A 16629-nucleotide genomic window follows, 5' to 3' on the forward strand; every position below is an offset into this window, starting at 1 on the left:
TGGCGGATCATCCAACCAGCCTGACAACCACAAAAGTCGATTATGATGATAAACTGCTGTCAGGTAAAGATCACGGTGAAGGCGAGCCACAAACCTTAAGAAACCATCTCACCAAAGACCATCATCCTCTCCAGGGTCTTGACCTGACAGCAGTTCGTCATCATATCCAATTTTTGTGGTTGTGAGGCTGGTTGGATGTACTGCCAAATTCAGAGCAATGATACTGGAGACGGCTTAAAGTCGCGAAATGAACGTTCAGTTCATAATCAACGGCTGTGGTGGACATTCCTGCAGCATGACGATGCTACGCTCACTTAAAACTTGTAACATCTGCTGCATTGTGTTGTGTGACCAAACTGCACATCTTTAAGTGTCCAATTTAGGGGTTAATGGAAAGATCGGATCATGAAACGATGATCAGAGGATGAAGCTGGAGCTGCAGGTGGAGTACTCACCTGTTTGCTCGGGTGAGAGCTGTCGTAGCCGAGCACCAGGTTGGATCGTCGGCTGTGGAGCAGCAGGTCTGTCGGTTTGAAGGGCAGCGAGAAGCCCTGGACGCTCTTGCAGAAGTCAAAGGTGTTCCACACATAGTTATTGGTGGAGTCCACAAATAAGTACTGAGAAGAAGAAGAAGACACACACTCAAGAACAATACATACCACTTCTCCTGGATGCATTTTTGCCGCATTGTTTGACAGAAATATGATGTCTAATTCAGAATTGCACAGAGAGTCTTACATATTAAAGTGCTCCATCAACACTTGTATTCCCCAGCTCCATTACAAAGTTTGATTATGTAATGGCACTGAGCTAATCCTGCTATTCTCAGCTCGCTTTGATGTGCTGTCAGTGTATTCCCCATAACCACTCAATCCTGTGGAAGCGGAGAGCAGCGAGAGCCGCAACAACGACAGGCTGAAACTCACGAAACGCTGAGAAGAAATAAAGATGCTCCCCAAACACATCATACCCACTTGGAGGATTTGTGGCCATTTAGGCAGAAATTGTTACTGACATTAACCATTGTTAGAAGGCATGACCCAAAAATTAGTAAGAAATTAGAGAGAAAAAAAAGAAGAAAAAAAAAAAAAAAAATTATTTTAAAAAAAAAAATAGAAAATGACATTGAGAAAGTAATTAAAAAATATAATTTTGTAATTTTTTAAATATGTAATTATGAGTACTACTATAAATAAATTATAATTTTTTAAATATAAATCTATAGTACTACAATAATAGTAGTAAACATGACTAGTAAACCAACCTGTCTGTGTGAAATTTCTTTCAGAATGTGTATTCAAAAATATAAAATACACAAATTTAGGTTCAAACAGGTAATAAAGTAAAACAGTCAAATCAGTGCTTTGAAATTTACAGCAGTGATTTCTGTTTGGGTAAAACTCAGTCGCTGCGTTTGACCGTTCCATTAACCTCCATCGAGTGCAGAAAACACAAGTTACTGAAGCAAAAGTCTGCTCACTGCGAGTTTCTCCAGCGCTTCAGTGAGATCTGAGCGCAGCGCTGCGGTGGAGAGCCGAGGTGCCAGATCACTAATGTACAGCCGAGCTTTGCTAATTCAGTCCCACCGGGAACAGCAGCTGTTCAAGTGTTCAGAGGAGAGCAGTTTACTGAATCTGAACGACGTACCAAAGCAGGATGCAGCACTTTGTTCAGCTCGGTGCTGACTAAACCTTCGTTTCTATTGTCAAAAAATAAAGAACGAAAACTTTATTTCATTCGTGATTTTTAGAGAAGTTGGTGGGCATATTTTTAACATCAGAGAGAGCCAGGTTTGTTTTTTCCCACGATTTCAATTTGTACGATAAGCTCGGCTCGCAACCTCCTCCCTGCAGCGCCATAAACACAGACATGTAAAAGATACTGATCTATATATGTCACTTCCAGCGAGAGAGCAAATGGGCTTATTACCAAAATGTTTTTCTATTCATGTAATTACTTTACGCAACTGCTGGTGATTATTACCATGAAAAATTAGGTCAGGTCTCTAAACCACATACAGAGAGGTTACACCCTCATCTGCGGCTCACGCTGACAAAGTTACTGACATTAGGATTTTGAAAAATGTTCAATACAAAGAGAGTCACACATATCCAAAAACTATTGTGTGACTGGGTGCATTTCAGGTCGGATCTCTTGTATTGGCTCTAACTCAACTGACTGATTACAAAGAACCTGTTAGACTGGCACTGGCCTCAAAACAACTCCAGGTGTGTGTCAACACCTAGAGTCATTAGAAGCCTGGGAAAAACCGATGTATGCCTCCATGTACCCGTCAGGTTACATTATTATGAATATTATTATTATGATTGTTATTGTTATTGTTATTGATATTATTGTTATTATTGTTATTGTTATTGTTATTGTTTATTATTGTTATTATTATTGTTATTATTATTATTAAAATGTCAACAGTAAATAATTTCATCTTATTTGACATTTTTGTAAAAATTTTTGCATATGTTTTCTTGGGTTATGGCCAAAAACATGTTTTATGAGGTGACCTTGACCTTTGACCACCAAATTCTAAGCATTATTTTGTGTATGTGCCAAATTTGACCTTGACCTTTGGCAATAATAAATATTAAAGTTCATCCATGAGTCCAAATAAACATATGTGCCAATTTTATTTAGAAAATCCTTTAAGGTGTTGGTGAGATGTCACATACACAAGAATGAGATGGATCCATGGTCACAGTGACCTTGACCTTTGATCAACAAATTCTAATCAGTTCATTGTTTGGACTTAGTCAGCGTTTGTGCCAAATTTAAAGAAATTCCCTCAGTGTTCTTGAGATATCACATTTAAAAGAATAAGACGGACAAGGTTGCAGTGATCTTGACCTTTGACCTATGACCAATAAATATCCATATAAGTCCATCCCTGAGTCCAACACAACATATGTGCCATTTTTTTCTTTTTAAATCCCTCAAACTGTTGGTGAGACATCACATTTACAAAGAGACGAATGCAAGGTCATAGTGAGCTTGACCTTTGACCTATGATAGCTGCTGCAGTTGGGGAGGCATTATAAAAAAACACTCAGAGAAAGCACTTGAAATAGTTTGATTTAGAAATGTCTGAGAGACACTGCGGCTCACACTGTATCTGCCAGCAAACACAGTGAAGCTTTGTTCAGGTGGTTATTTCTGATCGAATGCAGAAACCCAGAGGAGACCCTGCTCTTTGTTCTCTCTGCCTAACCTATATTTGCACAGCAGCGCTGCTTCATCTCTGTTCGCGTCCTCTCATCCACTCTCCCCTCCTCTGCTCCACTCCCACCTGAGCCAGACGAACGACCCCTGACACTCTGTCCGCCCCGTGAAACCATGTGCGCTGTCCACACACTGCGACTCAGCTTTTACCTCCGCTTCTCTCCCGGCACACGGCAACAACTTATCGACAAAATGTGAAATCTTGTACGTGATGACGATACGGTGTACTAATGACCTGTGGAGTATACTGCACGGAGGATGAAGTCTAATCCTCCCTCGAAGGACGACTGAAACCACAAATGCCTTTGAGGAAATTGACCAAAAGTTACCCTCATTTGAACAATTATCCAATTAAGTTAATCTCCGTGAGAGATTTGTGTTGGGCAACAGATTGCAGACAAGATGAATTAAAAGTCACAATCCTTAAGCGGAAATAATATCCAGGAGCACGATGGCTTTCATCGCTGTAATATGCAGAAAGTGTTTCTTACTGAGATGTTACCCAGAGCCCAAAGGGAACTAAAGGTCGACCGATATTGGTTTTTCACGGTCGATACCGATACTGATTATTAGTAGTTAATGACAAAGATAATCTATATTTGTAACTGATATGGATTTACATGAAAAAAATCTTTCTGGCAACATTTAGAATATGAATATAACAAATGTTACATCAAAACTGAAACTTTCAGCATCAAATACAGCAAGTTCCCAGCAACTTTTTGTTTTTAACAAGTCAAGTGAAATTTTATGTAAAAATTGAATGAATATAAAATCTCCCTGGGGTTTTAAATAGTAAAAGTTCCTCCCATTCTGATACTTTCTTTGCAGTTTTGAACTAATTAATTTTTATCTGTGGCCTTGAAAACAAAATGCAGATACAGATAATCATCAAAATGCCAAATATTGACCCCCAATAATCGGTCAGGCCGATAATCTGTGGAGTCCTCGTGGGAACTCACAGATTTGTAAGGATTTATGCCATTCTTCTTGTCTGCAGAGACTCCTTCATCACTGTACATTTCGCCTTATTTTCCTGACCTCCCCCTCAGCAGTCACTTACCCTCCTGTTGTCTGCAGGGCTGTGGTAGAACTGGGAGATGACCTGCTTGCTGCCGTCCTTCGCTTTAACCCCTGAAAGCTGGAACTTGTCTGAGACGAGCGTGAAAGTGGTCCCGTAGTCGTAGGACACGTAGACCTGCAGACAAAAGAGGGGCAAAGGATGCAATCAGTAACTGCAACTTGTGGTCCACAATAAACCAAAAACATGTGTTTACAATGTAAATGTACTGACTGTTTCTGTGCATGTAAATTTTACATGCACAGTTAAGTGGAGCTACAGTCAAAGCTCGATTAGGACATTTAAGTGGACTGCTGTCCTTGTCCCAGTATACAAGCACCAGGGGGAATCAATTTATTGATGGAAGTATGTCTGACTTTGCCATGGTAGATGAAGATATTCCCCCTTTCGGGTAGTTGCTTTAGACTGTTTGGCAACACATTTTGTCAAATGTCCACGTGTCGCCAAGCCCGGCTGGTAAACAGGACTGGACATTTATTTGGGACTATTTGAAGTATAGATAGTAAAAAAGGCTTTGAGGCAGTCGTTTAAAGATTTTTTTCATGTGAAAGAAGGTATTAATAAAGATTGTTTCATGAATGTGTGTTGTTGAATTTGTGCTCATTCAAAAGTCCTGTACTGAGGGCTAAATTACTTGAGAAAATTATTTCTTAACATGAGGATTTTTTTGTGTCTGTGGCATTAAAGGGGAATAAATAACAACAAAACACACCGTCATCAGCCCTGAATTACACAACAGCGCATCCCCACAGATAACTGTTACTTAAGAACCTCTTATGAAAACTATTAGAAACAGTTTCTGTGTCTTAAGTTCCTGTTTTTCAGACAGCTCTGAAAGCTGATGAAGTTCACAGGAAAAGAAGTCAAAACAGAAAAAGAAGAGTCATGCTATGTTCGAGGACTGCTGCTCGAGGCTTTCAGCTTCTTTCTAAGTGAGAGTGTGTGTGTGTGTGTGTGTGTGTGTGTGTGTGTGTGTGTGTGTGTGTGTGTGTGTGTGTGTGTGTGTGTGTGTGGTGTGTTAATGTAGCAGATGGAGGGCTTAATCTGTGGCTCAACAATCATAACATCACCAGAAACATGAGAAACATGCTAGACAAGTGTGAACACACACCTTCTGCTGCGCTGCTGATTTACTGAGGCAGTTCAGCGCCGAGCGTTCGACAGATAAGTAAAGACAGGTGAGCTACCGTGAACTCCGTGTGAGGTTATCGCAGACAATAAAAGGCTGCGGATGTGCTAGATTTAGCTTTTCCATATTGCTTATGCATGGATGAGTTCAGGTGTACTTACAGAGCTGGTTTTGGGCCCGGTGGCCCCTGCGCTGTCTCGAGCCAAGGCCACAATGACGTTGCTCTTCTCTCCAGCCCAGTGGACCACCATCTGGTTATGAGAGTCGTTCAGGTTGGCCTGCAGGACAAAACAAGCTGAACTTTAGATGCAGTTTAGGAAAAAGAAAGCAAACTCCAAAAACAGAGATACTGGTTCACAGCGAGGCAACGAAGTACAAATGTAGCCGGCATAAAGATTAAAGCAACATTTTATAGACTTTTTATGCTTATTTTTATTAATAATGTCAGTGGGTTTTATTTTATTTTCAATTTTATGCTGTACATTCTGTGAATTCCATTTTTTGTTGCACTTACGTTCTTTAAATGTTGTATTTTCCTTAATTTTATGCATTTTATAAACTATATTTTAGCCTTGCTTTAATTAATGTTAATTGGTTTTACTTTATTTATTTTATTTTCCATTTTATGTTGTGCATTCTTTGCATTCAAATTTTTTATCATACTACTACTATTATTATCGAGCGGGTTTTATCCATGTGAAGATGCATTCTATGTATTCTGTTCTGATTTTATTGTATTTTTTACATTTAGAGGTTTATTATGTCCTTTTGATGTGAGGCACTTGGTGCATGTAATTTCTTTCTGTAAAGCACGTTGGGCTAAATTTCTTGTATAAAAGGTGCTGTACAAATAAAATGTATTATTATTATTATTATTACATTTACAAACTGTTGTTGGTTTACAGTAAAATGTGCAGACATTTGGTCAAAAATTGTTACAAAAAGGAAAAAAAATTATATATATATATATATAGCTTTGATATTTGTGATTAGGACTGAATTTGGTTAAAAAAATAAAGTCAATGACAGTAGAAAATCACATTAATGTATAGCATTTATAAAGCCTGATTTTTAAAGGCGTATTTTGTGTGCAGAGCGGTATCAGTGTGAGTATTTGACACTGCACAAAAAAATAATAATGTACTAAAATCAACATCCTGCTAATCACTATCATATCCTAGGCCGCGATAATCAATAAATAATCATAATCTACTTAGCTTGTAGTATATTGAAAATAATTCTTTTTGATACAAAACATAGTAGCATCATGTCAAACACCTGGCATTTAAAGGGTTAAAATTCTGAAAATGAATAAAAAAAAATTTTTTAAAAATTTGATATTTATGAGCAGGACGGATGTTGGTTAAAAAAGATAAACTCAATGAAAGTAGAAAATAATATTATTGTATAATATGTTTTATAGCCTGATTTTGAAAAGCGCATTTTGTGTGCAGAGTGATGCAAGTGTGTAATATATACTGCCGGCCCCGAAAGTTTCTTGATTAGTTTCCTAAAAGTTTAATGTATACCGATACACAGAATATTGATATTTTGATATAAATTAAATGCCACCCCAAAGAGTTAAAGTGAGGAAAACACAAAAGGCCTTTCCTATCATGGCTGTAAATATGAAAATGAAATGAAAATGTCTCACACTTGTGAAGGAGGAGTTTAACAAATCAGCCTGACGTGCCGACAGTCACAGGAAAAGATGCATCTCATCGGTTAAACTTGTAGCCTGAATCTGAGGCTGCGGCAGACAGCCGTGACTCGTGCCTCTCAGTAAAACCTCCGTCGTAAAGTTCGGCTGTTTTTACGAGTCAGACTCAGGCACCGAGTCAAGCTCATTTCACATCTGTCATTTTACGAACTAAAGACGCACTAACTTTCCTTCCTCAACCGCCCGACTGTCAGACTGAAAATGTAAAAAGATAATGATCACCGGCGGCTGAAGCAGCCCTCGAGGCCGCGTGATGACTCGTGAAGTTATGCACACACACGAGGCTTCGACCTGACCTAACCGCCGGCCGTCTGACGTGTATCTGTCAGAGGAGCTAAAAAAAAATCACATTAAACAACAAATCCACCACAGCTGTTCTTACAGTTTAACAATTAAAGTTTACAAAATTAAAGCTGCACTAGTTCATATTCTTTAAATGAAGACATTATCGAATGACGATGCAAAAGAGAGAAAAATAGTGAAAATAACATTTTCTCACAGTAAAAAGCTCTAATAAATCCACACCGCCTACAAAACAAGCAAAAATTAGCAACTCACTCACTCGTGCACACGACGAAAAACGATAATGTTGTGGTTTCAGCTTGTTCCCCCCAAGTGGCCAAAATAATCTTTTATTGCAGCCGAAGTTCTTCTCTTAAGTGTACAGTTTCATGTCACTGCAGTTATCTTATTTTTTTTATTATCAATGATTTTATTGTCAATAAATTCAATAGAAAGACCAAAAGTCAGCAAACAGATCTTAAACTTGTGGCACGTGAATTTGCGTGCATTAACTATTTTATCTTTTGTGTTTCGGACATGTTTGCAAAGAAGGACCATACTGAGTTTATACTCGTCTGCTGAGCCTAAAATCATATAAAGTATGAAAAGAAAGCAACTAGATGGAGAATATTTAGTGATTTTCAAAAAGAAGACTTTTTTCATACTTTTGATTTTGTTTTTTAAATGTCTCAAGTTTCAGTTAAAGTAATAAAGCCTTTGTTCAACCCAAAAAAAATCTTCTGTTTGTGTTTTTTTAAGGGTCACTGTAACTGATAACAATAATAATTGTGCACCATGAAAAAATACCAAATACTGTGAAACCGTGATATTTTCTGAGGTTACTGTGCTGTGGAAATGTCATACTGTTGCAACCCTACTACTGAGGGTCCTAATTTAAAAAGAATATATATAATAAAGTATAGTTTCTTTTTATTTAAAGGCTTAATAATGTGTTTTTAGCAAATGTTACTTAACCCTTTAAAACTGGAGAAAATTCATTTGATTTCTTTTAAAAACTTCAGCAATGAGCAACAAGACATGGCCCAAATATTAAAAGTAAAATTTAAAAAAAAGAAAAGAAAAAAAAAAGAAAATTACCCAAAAAGTGCAGAAAATTAAAAATATTTTTTTTTTTCTGTAAAATAATTTTAAATATATAAAATACAATGATTATAAATGTATTTTCTGGACATTTTTCTCTAGTTTTTGGTAATTTTCTCATATTCTTCCCTCTTTTGTAAAATTTTTTTTTTTACTGATTTCATGCCAAGTTGGTCTCTGCCTTTTCTCCTTGTTTTTGAAAAAAAATCAAACCAATTTGCTCAGATTTCAAAGGGTTAAACAGCTCGTGCACATCCATCTTCACTTAGCACACATATTTGCACATTTTTTTCTTTTTTTCTTTTTTATTGTCTTTTTAATCTTTTTGGCTTTTTGTTTGTTTGTTCTCTGTACATATCTTTATTATTATTATTATTATTGTTATTTTATTTTATTCTATTTTATTGTATTTTATTCTATGATGAGTGCTTTCCTTTGTATATATATTTTTGCATTTTTTGCCCTTTTTTTAATGAATATTTGCTCTCTTATTTGCTGCTGCAACAAAACAATTTCCGTCACCTTATTAATAAAGTATTTCTATTCTTTTCTATTCTACTCTATTCAATTCTATTCTATATGAACGCAGTACAAGAAAAGTGATGTAAAACCAGGTTTCAGAGGATTAAAGGAGGGAAATGGTGCATTTGTTGGGAAATGCTAGGGAATAATATATATTTGCTACGCTTGCATGTGCAACAGCAGGATGGTGTACGTGTGTGTGTGTGTGCGCGTGTGTGTGTGTGTGTGTGTGTGTGGCTCACTGGTGCATTATAATAGTTTGTGGAAAACAATGGAGCTGTATGGCACAGAGGAATGAGCTACACAGACAACATTTGTTTGCAGGATCAATTCATTGTTGGTTTTTGGTCGATTTATTATTATTTATTATCCTCATAAGCACCTGGCTCACGAGTGCATGTGTGTAGATACAGCGTGTGTGTTGTCATGTAAAGGGACGCGCTGCTGTAACACATACTAATCCCCCACTCAGAGCGCCTCTCATAGATCAATGAAAAGAAATAGGCTATTTCATCTTTTTCATTGTCACTGCTTTGCCATCTCATCTCCGCAGCTCTTCTTCCCTTATCTTTTATTGATGATTGTATGAGGGGGCAGCTTCTGAAAAGGCTTTTTTCTTTTTTTGCTTCAAAGAATTTTTCTGCACTCTCCTAGCGACTCACACCGCGGAGTAAACAACAAAAATCTCCGCTCTCCCTGTCAGCTGTGATCAGGTGCACCCCTCGACCCACTGCTGACTCGTGTTTTCTACTATCACAACAATGATGCGGATGGCAGCACCAAAACGTGAGCAAAACGACTGATTTCTTCCAAAAACATGGAAATAAGGCAGTGAGCAACTTAACAAGAAACGGCCCAAAATTTGCAAAAAATTCTTAAAAAAATAAATTTAAAAAAATTCAAAAAAGGAGGTGCTACAAATTAAATTAAATTAACATTTTTTTGTGTAGCATCATTTTTAATATATAATTATAAGAAATATATGAATATAGTTTTCTGGACATTTTCTTAATTTCAGATTTTTTTTGTTAAAAACTTATCTTACAGCAGCTTTTTTCAAATCAATTTCTTGTCACCTTTTATTTATTTTTTTTTTAAGTGTCATGTTGCCTTTTTCCGATGTTTTTAAAAATGAATACGCGGTTTAAATGCTTGTAAAGGGGAAAACAAAACTGATGTCTAGGGATGCACAATACTAGATTTTTTGCCGATATCTGATATGCCAATATAAATAAGAACCCATCTGGCCGGTAACTGATACCAATATTGATATATCCGCTTTTATTCCCAACTACCTTTAGTGATTATGAAGTCTCTTCTGTAGTAAAATTAACAAATTATGCATACTTTTGTCGTGGTGGCCCACATAAAATGAAATGCTTTTTACTTTATGTATTGTGCAAAATAAGAAAAATACTTCAAACTCAGTTTTGATGATTTGTACCTGTTCACTTTGTCAGTGAAAAAAATACATAAATATCGGTTTGTGATATCAGTGCCGATATTATTCTGCATCCCTGTTGATGTCAGTCCAGGTTCTAAAGGGTTAATAAAGTATTGCGCCTCAAACGTTTCACACGGCGCGTGTGCGGCGTGCACTGCTGTGCCTGTTGTTCTGTTAACAGGGTTTAGATTCTGCAGCGTTCAACAATAATCTTCCAAGGAGAGACGCATCGAAGAAAAGGCAGAGACGTTAATATCACCGCCCACAGAGGCCTGAAAAATCCATAAAGCAATCCAGCAACGTTGTGTTTTGGTTAAGGAGGTGGGTGATTCTGGAAAATAACACTTCATCACAAAAAACAAAAAGCATGAAGCAGGCTGATATAAAAGTGAAAGAAAAAGATGATCTAAGTGTGGATTCTTCCTTCAGCGTGATGTTGACAGCAGCAAAGACTCTGCGGGAGCAGACGGCCTGTCGCCACAAAGACACAAATTTAACCTTTTCCTCGTCACGTCTAACAAAAGGACGACTATGAGCCGCTGTCACGCAGCCAGCCTCACTGATACACAACTTTCTTTCCCGGCACTTGCTTCAGTCCTCCTCCTCCTCCTCCTCCTCCTCCTCCTCTCCATCTTCCTCAGCACGCCTCCCTCAGGGCCGCCTCAGTAAACGCCAGCGCTGTCTCTCAGGCCGAGGTGTTGCAGCAGTAAATCTCTGCATTTTAGGCCTCATTGGCCGCCGTGCGAGCGGGCCAAAAGGGTGCCGGCGGCTCTGCACACTGACACAGCTGAATCTCCACAATGATGATGACTGGGAAGATAAAAACAATTTGCCCGGCTGCAGCAAATTGCAGCATGGGAGTTAACGCTGCGAGGGCCCATCCGTACACTGCAAAATGTGACTTTTAAAATAATCCAGCTGCCTTGAAAAATGTAACTTGATTTATGTTGACTTTACATCTACTTGTTAAGTTTACTTAAAATTTTATTATATTAACCTTATCTTTTTGCAACTTAAAAATGACAGATTTGATTAAATCAATTAGGAGTCGACAGATTATTGGCCTGTCCGAGTATTGGGGTCGATATTTGGCATTTTGACAATTATCTGAATCAGTAATAAAAATTAATAAAATTAATTCATTAAAAAGTGCGAAGAAAGTGTCAGCATGGGAGGAATTTTTTTTTTATAAAACCTCAGGGGGGTATTTTTTAAATTTATTTATTAGATTTTCACTTGACTTTTTAATTTTTATTTTTTTTATATAAATAAATAAATAAATAAATAAAAGTTTCTGGGAACTTTCTGTATGATGCTGAAAATTTTATTTTATTTTTATTTATTTTTAAAATTTTGAAAATCTTTATGTCAATATTTAAGAATTTGGAATATAACAAACTCCAACACAAAACTTTGTGTTTAAATCCCTTTCGCAAATGTTTTAGCAAAACTGAAACTTTTAACATAATATACAGCAAGTTCCCACCAACAAAGTGAAAATTAAACAAAAAATTAGTAGAAAGAACAAGATCATTTCACTTGACATTTTTTAAATAAAAAAAAAAAAAATAATATACTGCTAAATTTCAACTAAACAACACTTAGATATAAACATAAATTCAGATTTAAAGTTATTTTTAATTTCCTTTTTCAAGGCGATCGGTTTCCAAGATTATTTTAAGTAAGATGAACTTGTAAGATTTTACAGTGTAGATAATCACTGTCCTGTCCGCAGGTACGGGCTCAAAACGGAGGCAGCGACACTTAACACAGTCTATCTCCAACATAATGAGCTGCGTTTATATACCATTAAAGCTCCCCGCTTTCTTTATGCAACACAGCCTCTTTGTTAGAAGCTCCATAAACTGCTGCTCTGCGCCTGCAGAAAACACACTCTGTGGTTTGGCTCCTAAACTTCGGTCTCACAGATCTTTTAAGCCAATCTAACCTTTTCGTGACCACCAGAGCTCTTTATGTCCTTGATGCCCCGACAGCTGCACGCTGGACCCACAAGCAGCAGCGTTTCCCTGAGATTCTGACCGAGGAACCACTTTACAACATTTTTGTGGTCCATTTAAAATTTCAAATGCACATTGCACTGTGTAAGTACACCATTACCGCCGCCGCCCACATTTACAGCTACAGTGTTTACCGCCGGCTAAGAATTTATCTGTAGTGGTCTGTCCACTGCTGAACTGCACATTAGAGAAGCCGTTTTTTTCCCTAATGTATGCTATATTAAATGCAGCATTATTCTGCACTTTTAGGCAGTTTTTTTTTTAACCCTTAGGGGCTGTTTGGCGCATTTTGAGTGATTTTCAGTCTTCATTTTTATGATAATTTTGGTTGTGTTCTTGCATATGGGATACATTTTGGCAAGATTGTGTATTTTTGTTTGATATTGGAATTTTCAGCTCAGCTCTGACGATAAGTCTAAAATACACTGTGTAAACAAAAGTGTTATATTCAGACTGTTAACGGCAAAAAAAGTGCCACTCAAACCCATTTAAACTGCAATTTTTGATCCCACAGTCATCAAACTACACAAACATGCACTGTATTGTTTCTGTGTGTCATTCTCGGCTTTTGCCTTGGAATTTGTCATTTTTACTATTTTCCACACAATAACATCTTTTTTTTTTAAACAATATTTTGCACATGGAGAAAATACATGCTATTTCCACTAGGTGCACTGTCACAATCAATGTTGCTGCAAATCATTGATATGATAACCTAAAAACAAATCTATTTTGCATGTAGTATATTGAAAATAATTCATTTTTGTGTTTTTTTTCCAGGCCAAAAACACACACAGTGGCATCATGACAAAAACCTGGCATTTATAGGGTTAACATTCTGAAAATTAATGAATATTTGATATTTATGATTAGGACTGATTTTGGTTAAAAAACTAACTCAATGAAGGTAAAAAAAAAATATTAATGTACAATATTTTTATAGTGTGATTTTGAAAAGCGTATTTTCTGCACAGAGCGATACAACTGTGTGTAATATTAAAGCGCATCGCAGAATCACACCGCCAGAAATCTGCCAGTACAGCAGACCGACGCGTAGCCGTAAATGTTTACAGTGCAGCCAAACAAACTGAACTGAGAATTCATCGCCTCTTGTTGTTTTAAAGAAAAGTCAATCATTTGACGAGCAGCCAGTGTTCACCTCTGTGACGAAATCTGTTTTTTTCCTCTATCACAATAAAAGCCTTCCTGTGGTTAGCAAGTTAAAACATTTTAATGAGAAGCAGAAGCAGTAGGAAATGTTGAATTAGGTCTAATTTAGCAGTGGGACAGCTGTTGGTATACAGGGAAGAGATACTTCTACTAATGAGTTAACATTACAAACAGTAGCACTACAGTACATGTATTTGTACGTGTACTTTTGATGTGCGGGTCATTTGAATCCCACGCAGGAACGGCGGACTCCGCCACGAACAACACAAACTACTGAGGATGTCCTGATCCGATCTCAGAGATCAATACTGGGGCTGATCAAGGCATTTTTTCCTGATCTGGATCTGCTATATAGATCTATATGAAGCCTGATGCAATCCTTAGTTTACATCAGCTGTCATCGAGGTGTTTTTACTCGTGAAATAATAAAAAATCTCAAGGCTTATGGCACTAAATGAAAAGGTACATCCGAAAATGCGAGTCAGGGTGGATTATCTCACCGTTACAAAGTGCTGTCCTGGTTAATCATGCACGGAGCAAAATGTTCTATACATAGAAATGTTGTCTTTGTTAACCTGCGTCAACATCGCTCTCTTATTTTGACAAGGTGGAGAAGCTGTAGCCTGGTAACAGCTGAAGAGAGACACCTCCCATCTCTGCATTTTCACTCAGCACACTGATAGAGCTGCTTTGTCAGAGTTTTGCATTTGTCTGCATATAATGCTTCAGGCTAATACGAATTCAGTATTGCTGCTGGTGTAATTCCTATTCAGCATATTGCCTGTGCTGTTTGCTCCTTTCTTTTTCCCTCACACACACACACACACACACTACACTGCAACATGGCGGGTAGTCCAGAGGTGGCTCTATAAGTGGCAGAGAGGTGTTCCTCATCTGCTCCCGTCCATCAATCTCTGCGACAGCTTTGTGGTCACTTGGGGAGTTGTGGGGGGAGGAGGTGGACTCAAGCGCATCGCAGAAAGCCAACACGGCTACTGTAGTGCCACGCTTTCTGTGTGTCGCTCTCACACACACATGCATAATGCATTCTGTCTCACCAAAAAGCTATCTTGTGTGAGCCCTTCATACCTGACGGAGCAGACAGGATTCAGTAAACCCAGCAAACGAGTCCGAGAGTGCAGGGTGGGGTGAGGATTTTTTATGACGGCTCCTCAGTCAGACCTTGAGAGCCGACAGACTGGAACAGCGAGTTTATCGCCATCTTAATAGTTCCCCAACCCTCTCTTTGGGAAGAGGGGAGCCAGATTTATATCAGCGCTGGCACATCCTGGTCAAATAATAAATAAAAACTACTGAGCAAAAGCACTAAGTTACTTCTTTTAAGTGCATGAATCAAATCTCGCTTCAGAAATGAGACTAAAAATGTGTATTTGCTTTTAATAAATTCAGACAAAAGTTCTTGGTGCTTTTTTTATGCAGAAAAAGACCCTGATTTCTGGACCCCCTGGGGTAAAATGCCCCCCTGCTTAATTATTTTCCCCTAATCAATATGTTAGAGGTTGACGGATTATCAGGGCCGATATTTGGTATTTTGCTGATTGTCTGTATCAGCATTTTATTGTAATTTAAATCAATTAATTAAAAAGTGCAAAGAAAGTGTCAGCATGGGAGGAACTTTTACTTTGTAAAACCTCAGGCAGATACTTTTGTTTTATTCATATTTTAATTAATATTCACTGGACTTCATAAGAAAAGTTGCTGGGAACTTGCTGTATATGATGCTGGAAGTCTCAGTTTTTGATAAATATTTTGGTATTGAAACAAAGTTTTGTGTTGGAGTTTGTTATATTCCAAATTCTAAATATTGACAGAAAGTAGGTCTGGGCGGTAGGACCTTGAAATAATATCATGATATTTTTAGGCCATATCACGTTATATATATCACAATATTTTAAATCTCCTCAAAAGCTTCATAAATGCTGAACTGGGCAACAAAATCAAATGTCACAACATGACAAAATACGTAGATACTGACACCGTGACAATATTTTAGGGATGATTATTTGTACTCTGGACAGAATATTAACACGATGAGATTTTTGATGATCATCAGTAATGCGATTTAAAGATTTAAGTGGGTGAACACAAGTTTTATAACAAGTAGAACATAAGTTTAGGAAAATTACTTCACTTTACTGCAGCCTTTAAAATCAGGGAAACACAACAATTGTTTCATATCATGATATGACATTTTTCAAAATCTCAGACGGTATGTGGTCTCATATCACGGTAATGGTATGTATCGTCTTTATTGCCTAGCCCTTACAGAAAGATTTCATTTTTTGGTAAATGCATATCAGCTCCAAATTTCGGTTATCAGTCTCATTAACTACTAATAATCGGTATCGGCTCTGAAAGCCGATATCGGTCGACCGCTTGTTTGTACTCATTACGTCTATGTCGAGGTGGAAGGCGATAGGTTGAGGGCAAAGAGGCTATGGTTAGGGTTAATACTAGCCAATCACAGCACAAAACAAGGCGTCTAAAATTCGGGTGTGTCATGACAGCTGTGGCTAACGTCGCCTCAAGCAGACACGATGAGCCAGACACAGATATCTGGTTGGATCGGTTCTTTCTAACTCCTCGTTCTTAGATTTGTAACAGATTTGATTTCTGCTCAGTTTTTTCTGTCATGCAGGTAAAATTACCAAACCTGGTTCCTGCGGTAAGCCCCACTGAGTCCCCGAAAAGAGGTAAAACTGCCAGAGAGGCAATTTGGAAAAAGGCCATAAAGACTTTTAGAGACCATTAAGTGGATCTCTTGAAAACAAATTAAACAGTGCTTCCTCTATACGGGCCCATCTGTAATGAAAAAGTTCTGTCTGCACATATTACATTAATAATAAGTGAAATTTTATTATGACATTTTATATTTATATCCAACTGGAAAAAGCCTTAAGATGAGTT

The 16629-nt window shown here is 37.5% G+C and overlaps 1 protein-coding gene across 1 annotated transcript in view; it reads right to left on the reverse strand.

The window, feature by feature from the left end:
• Positions 1–16629, reverse strand: part of LOC121943368 (sortilin-related receptor-like) — an 84770-nt gene that overhangs the window by 54665 nt on the left and 13476 nt on the right. Inside the window, exons 2-4 of the mRNA XM_042486891.1 lie at positions 5606–5722; positions 4298–4432; positions 456–617 (exon numbers count right to left, since the gene is read on the reverse strand). Of these exons, the coding sequence (XP_042342825.1) occupies positions 456–617; positions 4298–4432; positions 5606–5722 (414 nt within the window). The remainder of the gene's footprint in view (positions 1–455; positions 618–4297; positions 4433–5605; positions 5723–16629) is intronic.

This window comes from Plectropomus leopardus, chromosome 5, assembly GCF_008729295.1.
Source record: "Plectropomus leopardus isolate mb chromosome 5, YSFRI_Pleo_2.0, whole genome shotgun sequence".
Taxonomy (NCBI): domain Eukaryota; kingdom Metazoa; phylum Chordata; class Actinopteri; order Perciformes; family Serranidae; genus Plectropomus; species Plectropomus leopardus.